At 38.2% G+C, this 21,410-nt stretch overlaps 1 protein-coding gene across 2 annotated transcripts in view; it reads left to right on the forward strand.

The window, feature by feature from the left end:
• Positions 1-21,410, forward strand: part of LOC109089726 (activin receptor type-1-like) — a 57,581-nt gene that overhangs the window by 13,191 nt on the left and 22,980 nt on the right. Inside the window, exon 2 of one of the 2 annotated variants that reach the window (XM_042763103.1) lies at positions 17,811-18,065. The exons of the other annotated variant lie outside the window; for it this stretch is intronic. Coding sequence (XP_042619037.1) covers positions 17,811-18,065 — 255 coding nt within the window. The remainder of the gene's footprint in view (positions 1-17,810; positions 18,066-21,410) is intronic. 2 annotated transcript variants of the gene reach the window in all.

The following is a 21,410-nucleotide window of genomic DNA, read 5'->3' on the forward strand; positions in this document are numbered from 1 at the left end:
TTGAAATTTTGCAAGCCCTGAGACTGTGAGTCAGAACAGCTGGCATTGTAGTCTTCTCTCCCAGGATCAGGAAACAGTCCTCCGAGCGCGCTATTGATATTACAATCATCTACGTGAAGCTTGCGGCGGGTAAACGCCCACTTCACAGCAAACAAAGCAGAGAGACTGTACTTCATGTTTTTTAAATGTTACTGTTCGCTTCGCGCTGCGTGGAATAAGATTTGGGTTACCTCAGAAAGAATAATGAAGCGGCTTGACCCAGCAGAGAACATTAGTAAGTCTTTTTTATTATTAATCTACTTGTATTAGTTTTCATATAACTTGTACACATTTTACTAGTTAGAATTTTTCCAAAATATAATTCCTGACTAAATGTATAATCAAGTGAAACTTTATGAAGTTTCATTTACATCATCTCAATGTTTCACGATGCCAGGATGTTTTTGTTGTTGTTGTTTTTTTATGTTCTAACATATAACATAGACAGCAATAAGATATAAAAGTAATATGAGGTATGTGCCAGGTATATGATGTTCATTTATATATTTCAACATTACACATTACCAGTCAAAACTTGAACAGTAAGATTTTTAATGTTTTTGTAAAGAATTCTCTTCTGCTGACCAAGCCTGCATTTATTTGATCCAAAATACAGAAAGTTGCATTTGCTAAAGCAGTAATATTGTGAAATATTTTTACTATTTTAAATAACTGCTTTCTATTTGAATATATTTTAAAATTTAATTTATTCCCGTGATCAAAGCTAAATTTTCAGCATTATTACTCCAGTCTTACTCCAAGTGTAACAATATACACTATACCATTCAAAAGCTGGGAGTCAGTATATATAGAAATTAAAACTTTTATTTAGCACACAATTGATGATAAATACAACAATCATGTTACAAACTATGCTGTTCTTTCAATTAATCAAAAAAATAAAAAATAAAAAACAATAATAAATATAGCTGCAAGCAGCGATTACCGGGGTTCAAGCACTTTAAGACCTACGGGGTGGTCTCGGCCAACCTGGATGTATGGCTGACAAACTTTGACTCAATGAGATTTTAAATGTTATAACAGTGATTTTATAATGTTTTGGCATCAATCCATAAAACCTTTGAACAGTACTGTTTAAGTTAGCTGAATGAGCTCATTAGTGGTCTTCCTCTGCCATCTAGTGGTTATAAATGGCAATTTCTCATAGAATACTGTGTTTAAATTTTATAACTATTATAGTGTTATTTTTTTGCCCAATCCCTCTTAAATTTTGCATGCTTCTCTAGAATGAAAATATCCATTATTTTACACAGTTCTGATAATTTGTGGGCTGTCTGTTTGTATTAATAGGCCTTTGGGTACACTATGTAAAGAACATATTATAAAATGACCGGTTTATAGTTGTCCAAATGCAATTGTTCAACATTTTTTTGATAATTATTGATCTACAGACTCTAGAGAATTGTACTTCAGTGGTTTTATTGATTTTCAGCTTAAACCCTTGGACTAGTTTGCAAAAGTAGCTTTTTTAAATAATCTTGAATATTTAATTAACAGTTTTATTGACAACATTGGTCCCAGAAGCAAAGTTGTTCAGAATGAGGAGATCTATCATATGATATGAAGATCTAGTGTTTGCGTGAATATATCAACATGTTCTACAATTTCAGGTAATTTTCCATAGAAATCTTGTGTTTTTGAGGCCTTTTTAACTGTTATAGCGCCACCTATGGTCCGATCTCCATGAAACTGTGCATGCTTTTTAAGAGTCATCTGAGATATCTTTTCACCAAGTTTCGTAAAGTTTTGAGTTTTCGTTTAGGTTTTATAGGCTTTTGGGTATAATTGGCCACACCCCTTTAATAAATGACACTGTTACAAGTAACCAAAGGACAAAAATCAACATTTTTTTGATAATTATTGATCTAGAGAATCCAGAGAATATTACTGCAGTGGTTTGGTTCTGATCGGGTGAAAAACCTAGGACTAGTTAGCAAAAGTAGGTTTTTAACATATTTGTGAATTAATGAACGATTTGATTGACAGCAATGGTTCTTGAGGCAAAGTTGTGCATTATGAGGAGATCTATCAAATGATAGGCATACTGTGTGGATATTTGAAATACCACGTGATAACTGAGCCATAAAACTCGTTAGCGCCAACTAGTGGCCGATTTCTTTCAAAATTCTTACAGACCTTTAGGGCCATGAGTCGAACATACCCACTGAGTTTCTTTCTGATTGACCTCCATTAACCTTGTCAAATAGGTGCTCAAACTTCATTGTCCAATGGCGGCCATTTTTTTTGAGATACGCTAATATCCTCATAGACTCTTGTGTCACATTTGACAAAGACGCTGCATACCAATTTTCAAGTCGATCGGACCAACGGTTGCGTAGTTATAGCCATTTTTATGTTTTTACCTCTTATAGCGCCACCAAGTGGCAGAGCTGTGCAATTTTTTTTATTTGACCAAAGTTTTAGCTCCTACAAATGTCCAGCAAGTTTCGTTAAGATATCTCATTTCATTCACAAGTTATAGCCTGTTGCGTAAAATTGGTCCTCGACTTTCGAACGTTTTGGCATCCCATTACAACAGTGAGTCGAAATTTCTACTTTTTTTTTATAATTATTGATATTCACTGTCCAGAGAAAACTTCTGCAGTGGTTTGGTTCCCATTGGGTGAAAAACCTAGGACTAGTTCACAAAAGTAGGTTTTGGACAAACGTCAAATTTGCGAAAAAACGAGGCCTCCTAGACCCAAAATCAGAGTGACCGTTTTTAATTTCGCTTGACCCAAGGATTCCAGAAATGTTAAATTTTTGAGTCTACACTTTCAGCACTGCGTGCTTGAACCCCTAATAATAATAATAAATGTTATTTATAGCAAATCTCATTGGATCAAAGTAAAAATTTTGCGTCAGCTTGTTACATCTAATTACTTTACTTTTTATCAACTTAAAATTTTTACTTAAAAAAATTAACGATCCATTACTTAGCCAAAGCAAAAAGTATCTTTGAATCAAATAAAGTTTTTAAGTTTAATGAAATCTAAAGTTATACTAATGTTTTCTCTTTTTATTAACTTTACTTTACATCTAACCAAATATCCAACCAAATACAATTTAAAATATTAATGTAATATAAAGAAATTTATTTACTTTCAGAATGTGAAATTTTATCATCTAAGATGAATGACTTCAAGCATCAAACTTTTAACAATTTATTTTGTCATAATACAAATATTTTTTACAATGTGTACAGTATACTGATACAAATACACACTGTCTAACAATGTAAAAACATCGTAAACTTGACAATTTTTGTCATAAAACATTTCTACAATGTGTATAGTATTGTTATAACACATACTGTATAACAGTTTTTAGTGTCCTTATACATAGACACATTGGATACAATGTAAATTCAACATAAGAATCAGTTATGGTTTCGAAGAGAAACATGCAATCTTTCCATGAAGTCTTTTCACCTTCATGGAATAATTTTCATTTTTGGGTAAACTATTTAACTTACCCTAGATAAAACACAACTTAACCAAGATAAAACAAATCAGGTTTAGTAAACAGTAGTAAAGTTAAATTTATATAAAAGGCTTTATACAGTACAACATCTTCAAAGAAATTTACCCTCAGCAGAACATTGTAGCTGGGTAAAAGGAATCAAATTTACTCCTGCAGCTTTAAAGAGAGGTTCTGCACCCTTCGGCTCATCTGCTTACTCTCTATGTCCATGATTATTTTTTGAAAGGCCTCAAAGGTGTATTTGAGTACTTCAGGATATTTAAAGTTCAGTGCATAAATGAGTCCAAACATCATGACACAGGAACATGCAACAGAGGGCAACTCATTTAGTACTTCCAAACCGTCAATGACAATGAAAATGTCCAGTGCACGACTAAGAGCATCAGTTTCACGGATCACAAAAAATGCCATGGTGGTCTTTTCAAATTCTCTCTCCGCTTCCTCCCTCTGTTCAGCCTAAAAACATACAAGAACAGAATAATTGGGGGACTGTGGAAGAAAAAAAAAACCCTTCATCTGAAAATGTATTACAAAATTTAGTTAGCTTTCCTACTATGGATGTCAATGTAGAGCCCAAACGTCTGTTGCAAACTTTCATTAAAATATCTTCATTTGTGTGTAGCGTAAAAATAAAATTTATATGGTTTATTACAAGAGTAGAGTAAGTGATGACAAAATTTTGGGGTGAAGACGTACTTTTACACTCTCTTTGGCTTTGAAAATACTTTTAAACACTTGTACAATCAAACGCTCCCATGTGTTGACCATTATAGACAATCACAGACATATTTGTTAAGTGCAGTACCACAATGGCCAATCAGAGACATTTATCAATCTACTCAACAGTGTTCAAAATGCATTTTTGGGTGAACCAACCCCTTTTAAAGGAGCAGTTCACATTCACAATTCTGTCATCATTTACATGCCCTCTTGTCATTTCAAACCTATATGAATTATTGTCCTATGCAGAATTTTGAACAATGTTGGTAACAGAACAGCACAGCCCCCATTCACAAATATTGTATGGACACAAAACCAATGCAAGTGAATGGGGGGCTCTTAACAACATTCTTCAAAATATATTCTTTTGTGTTCTGTGGAAGAAAGTCACACAGGCTGATGTGTAAATGATAACACAATTACTTGAACTACTTTAAAGCGATGTGTCACTACCAAATCAAAATTTCCCCACGGTTTACTCACCCTAAAGGCTAGAGAAGACCTTTAAGACCACAGAGCCATGTCGAGCAGTTCTTTGATTGATGGATGTACTATTTGAAGCTACAAAAAGTCAACAATTCACTCCCATTCTAAATAAATTACAAAACTGACCCTCCAAAGCAATAATTAAAAGGTGCAAATTACTTAAATTTTTCATGTGACTGGATTATTCAAGCTTCATAATAAATCAATAAAAATCATCATAATAATAAAGCTTCATAACAAAGTTAAGTCTATACAAAGCGTCTGAAGCGTACATGTACTTTATATATGGCGCTGTACAGTATAGCACTCCAGCATACCCGAAACAGTCTGTATATTACGTGTCAATGTCAATCCATCTCACCTCAAGCAGTTTAACATTACTTGTATTGTTATTATTATATTTCCACTCGGTTTAACATTGTGATAAGGGAAAGTTGTAAACCTTCTAGCTGAGTTAGAGCCGTCAAACTAGTAATACTAACCGTATGTAAAACAACAGTACAACATAACATTTTGTGAAATCATATATGTATAATGTTAATAATACACCCAAACGTATGTTTAAAATTACTTACCAATTTTCTTGATTCTCGTTTTACCACGCCGAGTTCCATGAGGTGTAACAAGATGAAGGTAAGCTGAACGTCCTCACGCATGACCACGGATGACATTAGAAGTCACGTGACAATGGGAACCAACATTTTACATTTAATTTACAGAAATGTATACTTTACACTAACAAGACTTTTAATTTAAATAAACCAAACTTTTTACATAACACTGATGGCTAGACAGAAAATTAAATGTTTTGAGTTAGATCAAGTAGAACGACTTGACATGACATGCCTTGTGCACTTTTTTCAATGTATTGACTCAAATCTAATTTACTCCCAAAAGTTTACATTCTCTTAAGTCATAAGTCACTGTGTTATGTTAAAGCTCGTTAAGACGAAAATTTTCGACATATTTTGTGTATATATTTTAATATTTAAACGGCAGAAGACAATACTGACACGGGACTCGTGTGCTTGCCTCGGGGGCGCGAGCACAGAAAGCCGTTGTACGATTAACAATTTCAGTTCTGTTTCGTGGCTAATGGCGCTTTTAAAATATCAAGCTCTTCATTTTTCATTGCTTCTTTGATCACTCTAACATGTCAGTAACTGTATGCAATCCGCCCAATGAAAGATGCGTGGGTGTATGTACATGTGACAAAACACACCCATTAAACAGTTAACTTACTCAAAATCATCATATAACGTTACATATTTATCAACTGTAGTAACAGCAAATTAAAGCTTATTTGTATAATTACTCACCGATATTGTGGAACTGTCTGTCATCCGCAGTCTGGATGCGAGGAAAACAAGATGTCCGTCAATCAGAAAATTCTCAAACCCAAAGTCGATTACATCAGCGGTTACTCGGTTTTCACAGAACGCAAAATTATTGATTTGATGTGTAGCAAATAGTTTAAATTAAACCAACAAAACTTAGATTTACTTCCAATTTAGTAAATAATTTTCTTTAGCTCAATAACAAGACAGAAAATTAAATAATTTAAGTCGGATCAAGTATAAAATGTGCTTTAGAGTAACGACAAGGCAGTTGCACTTTTTTCAGTGCAGAATATCAGAATGATTTCTGAAGGATTATGTGACTGGAGTAATGATGCTAAAAATTAGGCTTTGAAAGTCAGCTTTGATTGTTCCTAATAAACGGTTTAACTGCACTCGCAAGTGAATCTCAAGTAATTTTGTGGGATAATATATTCTAAATAAACTACAAACATAAAAATATATACATTTATTTTGTCCTCACATTCTTTCTTTAACTCTTCCCTCTTGGTCACACACCTGGCTGAAAGGCTCATTATGCAGCTCATTATGCGGGCCTTTGTCTTCTCAGGTGTGAATCACACATATATTCATGGTCAATCACACCTACTCGCATATGCCCTTTGGAAACAAAAAGTGTCTTAGAAAATTTAAATCAATCTATTGTTTTCTGTGAGTGAGTAAACAAGATGAATTTTAAATAATTTTGAAGCAAAAATTCTAGGCTACAGGGTTCATGTTTGGCAGTCTTGTGAATAAATGTTTTGTATGTGTTTTATGACCTTATTTCAGTGACTTCAAAATTGTAGTTAACTTTTATAAAGAATATCTCTTTGGGTTTGAGATTTTAGTCTTTGCAACTTTACAGAAGGTAAACTTGAAATCACATCATATGACCCCTTTAAAAGAGGGAAACAAGATACAATTCTGATTTCAACATTATTTATTCTTCAGACAATGTTCTTTAAATAAAATAAGTACTGGCAATATACAAAGTGAACAACATTTGGTTTTTACCACTGAAAATGGGTAATATTCAACAACCTGAATATGGAGCATCATTGAGGTCCCCATATCTATGGGGCTGGATGATACAGGGCCTTGAAAATGTAGATTCAAAAAGAAAAATAATAAAAAATATCTTTAAAATTTCTTAAGTTATAAGCATGCAAACTTTGGAAAATTACTATTTATGCCACTCAGACAGGTATGATCAATGTAGTTGTTTTAGCAGAAGGAAACAAGATACATTTCTAGTTTCAATATTATTTATTCTTAAGACATTCCCATTTAAAAGAAAAGAAGTATCATATCTATGTGAAGTGACACATTTGGTTTTTGACAACTGAAATGTGTACAATTTAACAATTTTCTACTGGAGCCATATTGAAATTGTAATATCTCTGGAACTGAACCATATAGGGCCTTAAAAATGAAGATGCAAAAAGGAAAGTTTGTTAAGACCCAATATTTAAAAGGGCATTACGATATCTTCAATACTTCTTGAGTTACAGGCATGCAAACTGTGTAAAAATAACATTATTATGCTGCCATCTTTCTGAAGTCATTTTTACCCCTTGTAATTTGGCTCTGAATCTCAGGTGAAAATTGCCATTTTGACCCAACTCTACAAAATAGTGGATTACTCCGTAAATATTCATCCATGGCATTTAATATTTAGTCTTTCATCACTATACATGTTTTTTTTTTTTTCCAGAAAAAAATATTAGAAAAAAAAAAATAAAAATTCCAGGGGCCCTCTGGTTGAGTTGACACTTAATGACCCTGCTCTGAAATGGTGAAATATTCAGAATCAGAATCAGAATCAGAATCAGAATCAGAAAGAGCTTTATTGCCAAGTATGCTTGCGCATACAAGGAATTTGTTTTAGTGACATAAGCTTCCAGTACACAAAAAGACAACAACACTGACAACAACACACACACAAAAAAATAAAAAATAAAAACCCTTTGCAGATAAATAAGTGTATAAACAATTGTGCTATAAATGATAATGGAATTGGGATTGAGTAAGATGCAGGGATGTACTAGGATGAAGGGGTAACAAATAAATATAAGGATATTGCACATTTTTATGTATAAGTGGGGAACATTTAACTGTTCATGAGGTAGATTGCCTGGGGGAAGAAACTGTTCTTGTGCCTGACTGTCCTGGTATTTGCGGCTCTGAAGCGAAATCAGATGGCAAGAGTTCAAAGATTGGGTAACTTGGGTTTGAGGGATCCAGAGTGATTTTCTGAGCCCTTTTCCTCACTCTGGATGTATACAGTTCTTGAAGGGTGGGCAGGGGAGTACCAATAATCCTTTCAGCAGTCCGAACCGTTCTCTGTAGTCTTCTGATGTCTGAAAAGTCTTCTGATGTCTGAAGACTTTTAAATATTTAAATATTTAGCAATAAAGTGTCTGCCCTAATATATGCTGAGAATATTCATTGCTGTTGTCATCATCGCTGTCTACATCTCCCCGAGTGCTAAGGCTGACAATGCATTGAACAGACTTTGACAAAAAACTGGCAACTCACAGAACACTACAAATTATTTTTCATGATAGCAGCAGTTGATTTAACCACACCAACCAAAAACCTTCCCCTGTCTCCACTTAGGTCGTGACCACTCTACTATTATGTTAATGCATGCATACAAACCTCTTCAGAAATGGAAGAAACCAGTTTCTAAAGGCATCAGAAGGTTGCCAGATCAGTTTTGATCACACTGATTGGAACATGTTCAAAGCGACTGCCACATGTGAGGGGCCACATAGACCTAGTAGAAAATGAGCACGTTAACATGCACACGAGTAAGCTGATAACTCACAAATATTAGCTTATTAAAATAATCATATAAAAGTTTTCACTGTTTACATGCACATCAGTAACCTGACAAAGCAAGTAAGCTGCATTTACATGACTTCATTAATAAATCAGGTTATTTCCCTGTAGTGACGTCAAAATATAATCCTTTTTTTTGCGTATCTGACTCTGAGTATTCCACACATTCGTCAGTTGTGATTAGGGGTTGCATGACTACTGATTTCTGCTTGTCGATTACTTATTTAAAAAATACTCGAGTTACTCGACTACTCGTGGTTCATGCTACTGTAAATGAATAGACATTAAATAGTTAATTAATAAACGTTTACTGATAAAAACAAATTAATTAATAGCCTAATGCAACAATTACATAACATATGTAAAATGTCAAAACTTTTTAATTATGACATTACATATTTTAATTTTCATGTAACCAGTATTTGTATCTTTAAGTCACAAAATTATTAGTATCTGTTTTCGGATAAAACCATGTGTCGTACAGTTACTTGATAAGACCGTTATGACTATCTTTTTTTCCGTAGTTATCACTGAACAAATATGCTGCGTTAAAGTAAAATAATTATTAATTTCAAAAAATAAATTAATCATATAAGCAGAGATGTCATGACAAACGTTTAGTGATCATTTGAACACAACTGAATGAATTCAAGGCGCACATTTTCATTACGCAGAATTCTCTAAGCGAGTCTTTTTGAACTTACTAAACAAATGTGCGTGTGCCACGCAAACCAGCAAAAGATAAAGAAGCACACAGAAAATATATCTGCAGCTAAGCTGATTATTAGCCTACTTTTAAGAGAGAGAACTGGCTTGGTTTTTGAGAGACTGGGGCGCGCAACGCGGCTGTTTGATTGGTGAGCGCGCTGTTTATTCCATTGATTCATGTATCATTTCGTAGCCTACGGTTTAAATCATTGCCTTTTAAATATATACAAATAATAGACCGTGTACGATGTACTATTATGGGTGATATTACTCTCGCCAAGCTCTGATTTCTGAGAGATGCACGGAGAGGCAACGTCAATGCGGTATTTGATTTGTGCCCTTTTCGTTCATAAAGTTTATATTCATTCACTTCACACACTCTGTTGCGTGACTTTAGAGGTCTGTGTATAATATTGCGCTTATCCCCTGACTCTCCGCTTATCCCCTGTTATCTAGCAAACAGCAGACTGTGCCAGCCTTTAAGTTTTTTAAGCCATTATCCGTGCCATTTGGGCTTTGGGCACACCTCTAATTATTAAATTACATATTTTAATTTGACATGTAACAGAGAGAAAGTGATAGAAAGTAACAGCTACAAGCAATATCGTTGTAGGGAAACTGTGCATGCATTATGGCTAATGCACGCTCGAGTAGTCGATTGTTTCCGACAGCGCCGACTAGTGGTTAAAGTAGTCGATCACTCGACTACTCGACTAGTCTATGTAACCCCTAGTTGTGATGTTAAATTAAGCTTGCAACATGTCAACTTGCAACATGTCGGTAAACTTACAGCTCATATATTATCCTCTCATGCAGTTATAAAAAAAGCATCATTACTAAACAACCACTACTACTTCTGCACCACAAGATAACAAAACATTATCATCATCTTATTAATAAAAAAAAAACTTCACCACATCACTTTATATCACTTTTGTGATATATTTCCTTCTTTCTTTACTGCAAGATGTTTGCTTGGTCTAGATGTGCTTAAGTCTGCACTAACGATGCGTTCCTGTCACGTATCACACATGCACACTTCAATAAGCCAACAGAAAGACGTTTACATGGCGAGCAAAATCGGAGTAAGAGGCAAAAAACTACCTGTTGCGACTGGTTTATGCTTATGCTGTTTATGAGCTTACTCTGATAAAAGAAAACGGGTTACCGCGTTTACATGACCAAGTGTGTTTTTGGCTTATTGAAGAGGTCATATGATGCGATTTCAAGTTTTCCTTTCTCTTTGGAGAAGGGGTGGGCGATATGGAAAAAATATCATATAATGGTTCCCTTTCAAGGGAACTTCGAACTGCGTCCTCTAGGGGTCGCTATGGGGAACACCTCGTCGTGACCCGTGTCTGAAGCATACATTGAAAAAACACCAACGAGTTGGCCGGCGACGGCCTCTGACGTCACTACCGGCACGACTATAAACAGGCACCGGGATAACACGTCATTCTCTTCAAAAACAGTTTGAAGCGTGCATCTGAAAGAACCGGTAAGAGTGCTCTATACCATTCCATCAACCCTGTCGGCATCAATCGACAACACAATACACACATACCTTTCCGCCATATTTTACACCCAATCACACACAATATCTATCCTTCATTCAATTAAATAAAGAGCACGCACGCGATGTCTTTGAGGAGGCGATCTGCGTGCATTGCAAGCGTTTTTTCAAGGAAAAAGCTCTGCTCTCGTTCGTCTCTCTTTCCGAGAAAAAAAAAAAAAAAAAGGCAGCTATCTGCTTCCCGCGGTTCAGGACCCGCCGCTGCTGAGGCACGGAGGAGAATGAGCTCGTGAGAATTTCAGGTGGATCTGTCTGAATGGTTTAAAGAGGGACTTTCCCTTTCGTGCTCATAATGGCGGCGGACGAGAGAGAGCCTCGGGAGGATGATGTTATATCTTTAACACTTTCTGAAACTGAGGTTAGTGCTCTGCTGGGTTTGAGGATGGTGAAGAAGCTGAGGCTGAGCCTTCTCAATTCTCCTGCCCTGCGTATGTAGAGCTGTTGGAGTTTATGGATCACGCCTCGATGAGCTTTATCTTTCTGACCATAGCCCTCCAGCTCAGGTGAGCCTTCCATTTCTGCCTGATCTCCTTCTTCTCGCATCCATCGGTTTCGGAATATAAGAGTTTTGCCGACATCGTGGCGATGCGCGAAAATGGCTATGAGAGGATGCCCCCTGTAGAAAGAGCTTTCATTCTGCGGGGGAGACATCCTCTCTTAATCTCCCTCCTTGCCCTCCATCTCGCTTAAATGGCAAGGCATACGCAGCAGCAGGTCAGGCTGTGGCTTTATTACACACGATGGTGGTGCTTCAAGCATAACAGACTGATCTGCTTAGAGACCTGGATAGAGGCGAAGGCCTTTTTCCTGATCAGGTAGCCGAGTTGCACCACACCACAGATCTCTCTCCAGGCTACCAAGCAGGCCGCCTCTGCCAAGCGCAGGACTATGGCGGCCATGGTGGTGGCGGAGAGACTTCTGTGGATGAACCTGGTAGACATCGGGAAGAAAGAAAAGGCTTTCTTCTCGATGCTCAGGTTTCGCCTTCTGAACTTTTCAGTATTTCCGTTGAGACGGTGATCGAGAGGTTCTGGGAGACGAAGGCGCACTCTGCTGCTTTCAGATCCTTCGTTCCACGAAGGTCCAGGTCTGAGCCCGAACAACATAGGGGTCCTGGCCTTTCTCGATCTGAGGATCAAAGACGGGCACAGAAGGCTAGTGTCGTGACTCGCGCTCCTCCCCCACCTGCGGGCAAGGGTAAGAGGAATTGTGGGTCACAAGGAGGTAAGCAGAACCTAAGGGATGTGATCCAGATGAGGCAGCGTTCTTGTCTGAGTCCGAGTGATACTGAGGTATCTACTTGTTCCCTTTAGGGATTTTTAACTTCTGCTTTTATCCTTCCCTTCCTAATTCCCCTGTAACCACCAGCTCTCCACCTGATCGAGGTTAGGTGGAAACCTCTAACGCATAACAGTCTCCTATGCTGGACCTATAATGTTTTTGGCTGGTTCTATGTTCATAGCAACCACCTTACTGATGGTCCGGACTAAAAGGAGGCGCCCCTTAAGGGGGGCTCCAGCGCAGGGGGGTGGGAGTATAAAAATAACCCTTTCTGTATATACTTATGTGTAAATTGCTGGTGGTTATGTGTCTACTAATAAACTCTGTGAGTTTCCTTTGCAGTGCTCAGTTACAGTGTTTACTAAACACTCATCAGCACCAGCCATCCGGCTTCATGTTCCGGTATTAGGCGGCTGAGATCACAGGTTTCTGCGGGAGCCTCCTTGATCATCAGGCCTGGCACAGCATTGCAGGGAATTTCATGGATGTCCAGCCAGGTCACCCTGAGGGGTCTCCTGGCCGCTTAGGTGCTGTCGCATCCAGTGGGAAGTGAAGGTGGCAGTTACAAAAGTCTTCTTGTATATGCTGCCTCAGGTGATGCTCCCCTCGCTAGAGGTTTGTAAAATTTGAGCTTGCCTCTCCTGTGCGGTTCAGCGCCTCTGCGATGCTTAGGAACGTTTAGGTACACATGCTAAGCTCTGTGTACTTTCTGAAAACCACATGGTGGTCAGTGTGCACGTGAACACTTTGCGCACTTTCTAAAAATCCAAGTATTGGTAAGTGTGCACGCAAGCTCTGCGCACTTTCTGAAATCCTGTATGGTAAGGGTTACGCGCTCCGCCTCATTCCCTTTCTTGAGATGATTAGACCTTGGTTCCTTGGGCTCCATTCAGCCAGTGTGTATTCGTTTATACACTTAAAGCATCACTTCCCTCAACATGAGGGGCTATTTGGGCGATTCTCGTGGTAGTTTAGCAGCGCTCCCCTTTTCCAAGAAGGCTCGCCTATGAGTGCGCTACTCTGGATTCAGGAGTTCTCCTCTCATATGAGACTGAGTTCACTGTTTTCCCAGAGCGCTCCAGCATTATTTCCACAGATCGAGTTGATGACTCTCAAACATACTGTTTTGAGATGCACCATTCCATCTATGAGCTGCTCTATCAGAGTGCCACGAGAGCCCTTCCTTAGAACAGTATTTGAAAATCCATGCTATGGTAAGTGTGCACGTGAAGTCTTTGCACACTTTCTGAAATCCACACTGTGGTAAGTTTGCACGCTAGTATTCTGCATTCTTTCTAAAATCCTATATGGTGAGGGCTTTGTGCGGTTGCTTCGTGCCCTTTCTTGAGTTGGTAAAAGCCCCGTTCATCTTGGGCGCCACTCCACCTATGTATCCTCGGATACCTATCTAAACAGGCTGTTGCTACTGGAGATCTGTTGAGACAGCTCCTTCAGCAAGCTTTTGCAGAAGCAAGCGGTAGCCCCTGTGTGACAGGCAAGATTTAGTATAAAATGCTAGGTTCCTAGCCGTATCCCTTTAAAGGAATCTTTCCTGATTCCAAGCCTTCAGCTCTACCCCGGGCCGATGCCCTAACAATTAAGTTGGGTATGTAGCTTAGGCCTTTGGCCGTAAGGGGTACTGTCACAGACAGCCGTCTAAACGTCCCAGGGGCAACTCCCATGGAAATGGTAGAGTTGGTACTTAGTGGTCGCCATGATTCTGGCCTGCACTCCCCTCAGCATGGCGGCGTGGGTATACTGCTCCCCATAGCGACCCCTAGAGGACGCAGTTCGAAGTTCCCTTGAAAGGGAACGCCTCAGGTTACGAATGTAACCATGGTTCCCTGAGTAGGGAACGAGACACTGCGTCCTCTAGCTCCCTGCCATGCTTCAGACGCAAGCTTCAGACGAAGAAGTGAATGACGTGTTATCCCGGTGCCTGTTTATAGTTGCGCCGATAGTGACGTCAGAGGCTGTCGCCGGCCAACTCGTTGGTGTTTTTTCAATGTATGCTTCTGACACGGGTCATGGCGAGGTGTTCCCCATAGCGACCCCTAGAGGATGCAGTGTCTCCTTCCCTACTCAGGGAACCATGGTTACATTCGTAACCTGAGACGTTTCTTTTAGAAATATCATGATTCACGATTTTATCACAATTCTTTGTGATGTTGGTTTTACTGTTTTGCAAGTTGTCTGAGCATCACAGCCAAACTAATTTCCGTATTATAAAGACAAAGCCTTTCAATGTAACAAAAAAAGGCAGATATCTAGGCCAAAGAGGGCGAAGATAAAAATCTTTGTTCTTATTTTTTAATAACAAAGATAAAAGAATGTCAAAGATACACATTACAACTACACAATATATACAGATAAAACAAACAGTGCTTTATTTTCAGGTACAATAGGTGTATTTAGCAGGAGCATTCAAGAAATTGAATGAACAAATATAAAAATAAAGCACAATATAAACAGATTCCTAAAGCAACTGTATTCAATTTCTTCAGTCAAGAGCAGCAAGTGATTTTTTTTTCTTTTTGTGTTTTGTTGTTTTATTAATGTTAAATGAATAGTTCACCCAAAAATAAAAATTATGTCAGCTGTCTGTCAATTCTGTCACAGATCTTGTTTATTCACCAAGAGCTTGTAACACTCCAAAGAGAAAGAAAAATGTGAAATCGCTTCATATGACCCCTTTAAGACCTGCTCGCATCTAATATACAGGCAAGTATACGTTTTTCTCTCAACTTTTTACTTTAATTTTAGACAACCAACCTACATGTGTTTTGTCAGTATTAGCACAAAAAATAACTTAGCTCAATAAGCAGGCGCTGTTTGACAGGCTTTAGCGCGTGCGCTTTGGGTGTATATGGCGCTCAGAAAAAGCACAGGTCAGACCAGCGTGCGAATGAAACATTTAAAAGCACATGCGAATAATGAAAGAGTAACTCCTGTGAGAGTAACTCTACCACTGAGTCAACACTGATGTGAATGCATGTGGTGTTGTACAGTATATGACGGAGGCACCAGAAATGTAGCTGATAGAATGTGTGCTGTAGAACGATCCTACAATATTTCTTCAAAAGCAGTTTGTGGAGTCATTTTTATCTTCCACAATCAAAAATAATCATATCGCACACCCCTTCTTTGGAGTCTTACAAGCTCTTGGTGCATAAAGAAGATCTGTAAAGTTGCAAAGACTAAAGTCTCAAATCCAAAGAGATATTCTTTATCAAAGACTCTTAAAGACTCTGCCACGCCCCCCTAACATGGCTCATTCAAACACGCCCCCACATAATCTACGTCATTATGTGGAAATATTTGCGTAATGCCACCAAAATGTTCACGCAAAGAAAGAAGGTGTGGTTTCAGTAACCACAGTTAGTGTTGAAGCAGCCATGTCAAGGAGATGCTGTGTGTATCTAGGAGAAAGCAAAACCACTTTATTTGGTCTTCCGAAAGTATATGCATTAAGGAATCTTTAAGAATTAACAGAACAGCAACGCATTTTATGGATGACCGTTTTGTGAACCTAGGGGAGGAGATAATTCTGACTTTGCTACGACAATCTGGTGCTTCTGAATCAGCTACTGTAAGTTTGTTTTGTTATTAGTTTAAGTATTTGCTATTGACTGTTCAAATGCAGAGTTTTGTGTGTTGTGTGTGTGTGTGTGTGTGTGAGCGAGAGAGAGAGACAGGGTCACACAGTGGAGTCAGTTGTCTTAACCATCCATGGCTTGTGTACTGCAAACACATACTAGCTTCATCACTGTGTCTGTCACGCTACTCTGTTCCACTTTCGGGCTTGAACTGATGTTAAACCTAAGGACATTATTAACTGTCTTTACATTTATTTTGAAAGATGAAGCTCATGATTATGGAAAGGCACGTTACATTTCCGATGAGTGCTTGTGGTGCTCGGCCAATCACAATGCACTGGCAGTTGGAAGGAGGGACTTTGTAGAAAATTACTCGTTTGAGAGAGGCGGGGCATAGAGGACCTACAATAATGTACAGTATTTGAAAAAATAATGTGTTTTTTGAACATTAAAGCATGTCAACATATTCTGTTACACCAAATACACAAAATAATGATCTTTAAAAAAACATCATATGACCCCTTTAAGCATAATCAGCTTAAGAATGTACATGTAAGCACACTCAGAGATTTGTCTTTTATGTTACATATTTAAGTGTGTAGAACAGGGGTCTGACAAGAGACATATACATGTATGTGCATTGCTAAAGATGCTACAAGAGCTGCAGATTACGTGGTTATTTTAACAATGGTAGCAGAAACACAAAGAGTGGCAAAATCTATTTATACTTTCGTTAAAACACTGCAGATCAAATGTTTGTGACATTTCTTCAACTATATTTAGAATGATTGTTTTTTTTTTTTTTGGTGAAAAATTCTCAGGTATCACTGGTTTGGCTCTCTGGATTTTGACTGTTTATAGGATTTTTTTTTTTTTTTTTTTTTTACAAAGTTCTAATGCTGCCCAGATGAAAGTTTATACTATTCCTAAAAAGTATTGTCCAGACCTTCATTGAGAAGAAAATATAGAAACCGGACCTCTTGGTAATTTAACTGAATACCCTGGTGATGTAGAATGTTCCAACCTTAAGAAATATAACAATTTGGACGTTTCACTCACAAGATAAAGACCAATTAGTAGTTATGGGTCTTACACAAAAATGTCCTACCATATCTGTCAGATGATAAATGAATTAAAAATTTTTTTTTAACTTTATTATATTTTTTGTCACTGATAAATAGTTTTTTAAAAATTCTGAATAACAGAAAAATTTCAGAGACTGAAATGAAATCATATGATTTTAATTCTAGCCCACATGATTACAATGATACAAATAATAATAAAAAAATCCTTATTTTAGCATCACCTAGTGTCAGACAGATGTTGTATGATGCTTGGACACCTAATAATAATAAGAAGAAAACCAGCACAAAAATAGTAACAGAGTAGTAACAAAGGTGCTTGGACACCTAATAAGCTGCTATTTTCTTGCAGCTTTAGAGTCATTAGTCACTTGGCATTTAGATTTAGGTGACTGGTTCAAAACTGTGTGGCAGCAGAACTGAGTACCCATGAGCTAGCATGAGCAAAGATGATGTCACATTATAAATTGCATACTTCCAATGAGCCCTGTGTCAGCTGAGCAGCTACCATTGAGATACAATGGGCATGTTGACATAAAAGTGCTGTAGTTGAAGAAAGAGGCATATCTAGGTGTCTTGGCTAAGCATCTCATAATTGTAGATGGAAGGAAATGTCTTTCTTGTGTGTTTTCTGCAGATAAAGGCAGCACTGGTGATGTTGAGTGTGTTTGCGAGGGGTTCTCATGCAATGGTGACCAGCACTGTTTTGGCCTGCAGTGTTTCTCCTCCCTGTCTGTTGAGAACGGGATGGCCCTTCAGCACAAAGGATGCATTGTTGGTAGTGAAGAAGTGGCAGTGCGCTGCAAAAACTCCCAGACTGTGGACTCACTGGTGCACTGTTGCCAGGAAACATTGTGTAATATGAATGTTACCGTGGAGATGCCAAGTACAGGTGAATCACTGAAACAATAATTGTTCGTTTTTTCAAACCGCACACCTTAAATGTACAAAAGTGTAATGATGAAAGGGTAAGTAGTCCACTTATGCTATTTAAAATTGGTGAATATCACAAAAATGGACAGACCTCCAAAACAAATGAAAATTTGCATTAATACAATAAAAAAAAAAAAAAAAGCTTTTTATGGTCCTTTCTTCAAATTATTACATATGACTCAGACCATGTTCCTGATAAGTTTTTGTGAGATTTGTCCATGTTGCAGCATGATATTAAAATAGGCTATCTCTTGAATTTTTGAATGATTTACTCTTGGAAGGTTTGTAATCATTCAGACCCATGCAGTTATATCTGTTGCAAAAATGTTATCTTATCATTCATGATTCAAATTAAGAAAGTAGAATGTGTTACGCCTAAGATTCACACACACAAAAAAAAGTACAAATTTAAAAAATTCTCTCTGCATTAAGAAAGTAAAATTGCAAATACAGTTTCACATTGACTTAAATCATTAAGGTAATTTTTTAATTTAATGTTCAATGCATTTAAAAACACATAACACACACACACACACACACACACACACACACACACACACACACACACACACACACACACACTAATTATTACTATTTTTTTTAATCTTCTCTTCTATCTAAATGAGGAGTTAAGGGTGGCCCCTACAGAGCATGAGTGTGTGTGCGAGGGTCGGTCGTGTGTAACAGGGGACCGCTGTATGGGTCAGCAGTGTTTCTCCTCTTTGACACTGAATGATGGGACACCAGTGTCTCAAAAAGGCTGTTTTAAGGTGAACTATAAAAGCACCACAACCTGTAAAACTCCTCCGTCACCTGACCAGATAGTAGAGTGCTGTCAGGCTCATCTGTGCAACATGAACTTCACTGTGAGACTTCCTGTACGAGGTGACACTAAGAGATTAACCTCTCACACCTTCACATCTACAGGTGCATCTCAATAAATTAGAATAATTTAATTCAACTCAAATTGTGAAACTCGTGTATTAAATAAATTTAATGCACACAGACTGAAGTAGTTTAAGTCTTTGGTTCTTTTAATTGTGATGATTTTGGCTCACATTTAACAAAAACCCACCAATTCAATCTCAACAAATTAGAATATGGTGATATGCTAATCAGCTAATCAACTCAAATCACCTGCAAAGGTTTCTCAGCCTTCAAAATGGTCTCTCAGTTTGGTTCATAGGCTACATAATCATGAGGAAGACTGCTGATCTGACACTTGTCAAGAAGACAATCATTGACACCCTTCACAAGGAGGGTAAGCCAAAAACATTCACTGCCAACGAAGCTGGCTGTTCACAGAGTGCTGTAACCAAGCATGCTAACAGAATGTTGAGTGGAAGGAAAAAGTGTGGAAGAAAAAGATGCACAACCAACCAAGAGAACCGCATCATTATGAGGAGTGTCAAGCAAAATCGATTCAAGAATTTGAGTGAACTTCACAAGGAATGTACTGAGGCTGGGGTCAAGGCATCAAGAGCCACCACAAACAAGACGTGTCAAGGGATTTGGCTACAGTTGTCGGATTCCTCTTGTTAAGCCACTCGTGAACCACAGACAGCGTCAGAGGCGTTTTATCTGGGCTAAGAAGAAGAACTGGACTGTTGCCCAGTGGTCCAAAGTCCTCTTTTCAGATGAGAACAAGTTTTGTATTTCATTTGGAAACCAAGGTCCTAGAGTCTGGAGGAAGGGTGGAGAAGCTCATAGCCCAAGGGCCCTATTTTAACGATCTAAACACAAAGTGTAAAGCGCACGGCGCAGGTGCACTCAGGGCGTGTCCAAATCCACTTTTGCTATTTTAACGACGGAAAAACAAAAAAAGAAAAAACCGGTTGGCGCACCCGGGCGCATGGTCTAAATGGGTTGTCCCTATTCTCTTAATGAGTAATGTGTGTTTTTTGGGCATAACGTGCAATAAACCAATCTGAGTCTCATCTTCCATTCCCTTTAAGAGCCAGTTGCGCTCGTGCCATGACGGATTTGCTATTTACACGGCGGAATTTGGCAAGCGTAAAGACAGAATGCGTCTCCAAGATGAAATGGAGCTGCTCATGTGCGAGCAAATAGATAGCCTAATTCTGATACATGCGATGACTATCCATTATGACATGTAGGCATTTCTATATTTAATTAGCCTACAAAAAATTCTTATGCATTGCAATCCTTTAATTTTTAATATTTGGCATGTTTGTGTGCTGCTGTGCATCCTTGTGTTTGATAAGCAGCATGTACGCGCGTTGTGGACCCGCCTATACTAACACGCTCTTTAAATAACAAAGAAAAAACATTGCGCCAGACTTTAGACCAGGTTTGAGTTGGTCTATGGCGCAGTCTGTTTTCAGCTCCTTTAAAATAGCAATGCGCCAGCAATGCGCCTGAACACACCACTTTTTTTGACCAGCACTCCCATGGGCGCACAAATGGGCGCAAATGCATTTGCTAATTAAACGACATGGCGCTGGATGGGAAAATGCGAACAGCACCGGACTGAAACTAGCAAACACACTTGCGCTGCGCCTTGCGTCGCATTGCGCCAGTTGTATGATAGGGCCCCAAGTTACTTGAAGTCCAGTGTTAAGTTTCCACAGTCTGATGATTTGGGGTGCAGTGTCATCTGCTGGTGTTGGTCCATTGTGTTTTTTGAAAACCAAAGTCACTGCACCCGTTTACCAAGAAATTTTGGAGCACTTCATGCTTCCCTCTGCTGACCAGCTTTTCGAAGATGCTAATTTCATTTTCTAGCAGGATTTGGCACCTGCCCACACCGCCAAAAGCACTAAAAGTTGGTTAAATGACCATGGTGTTGGTGTGCTTGACTGGCCAGCAAGCTCACCAGACCTGAACCCCATAGATAATCTATAGGGTATTGTCAATAGGAAAATGAGAAACAAGAGACCAAAAAATGCAGATGAGCTGAAGGCCACTGTCAAAGAAACCTGGGCTTCCATACCACCTCAGCAGTGCCATAAACTGATCACCTCCATGTCACGCCAAATTGAGGCAGCAATTAAAGCAAAAGGAGCCCCTACTAAGTATTGAGTACACGTACAGTAAATGAACATACATTCCAGAAGGCCAACAATTCACTAAAATGTTTTTTTTTTATTGCTCTTATGAAGTATTCTAATTTGTTGAGATTGATTGGTGAATTGGTGGGTTTTTGTTAAATGTGGGCCAAAATCATCACAATTAAAAGAACCAAAGACTTAAACTACTTCAGTCTGTGTGCATAGAATTTATTTAATACACGAGTTTCACAATTTGAGTTGAATTACTGAAATAAATGAACTTTTCCATGAAA

The sequence above is a fragment of the Cyprinus carpio genome, chromosome A9, assembly GCF_018340385.1.
Source record: "Cyprinus carpio isolate SPL01 chromosome A9, ASM1834038v1, whole genome shotgun sequence".
In the NCBI taxonomy this organism is placed as follows: Eukaryota; Metazoa; Chordata; class Actinopteri; order Cypriniformes; family Cyprinidae; genus Cyprinus; species Cyprinus carpio.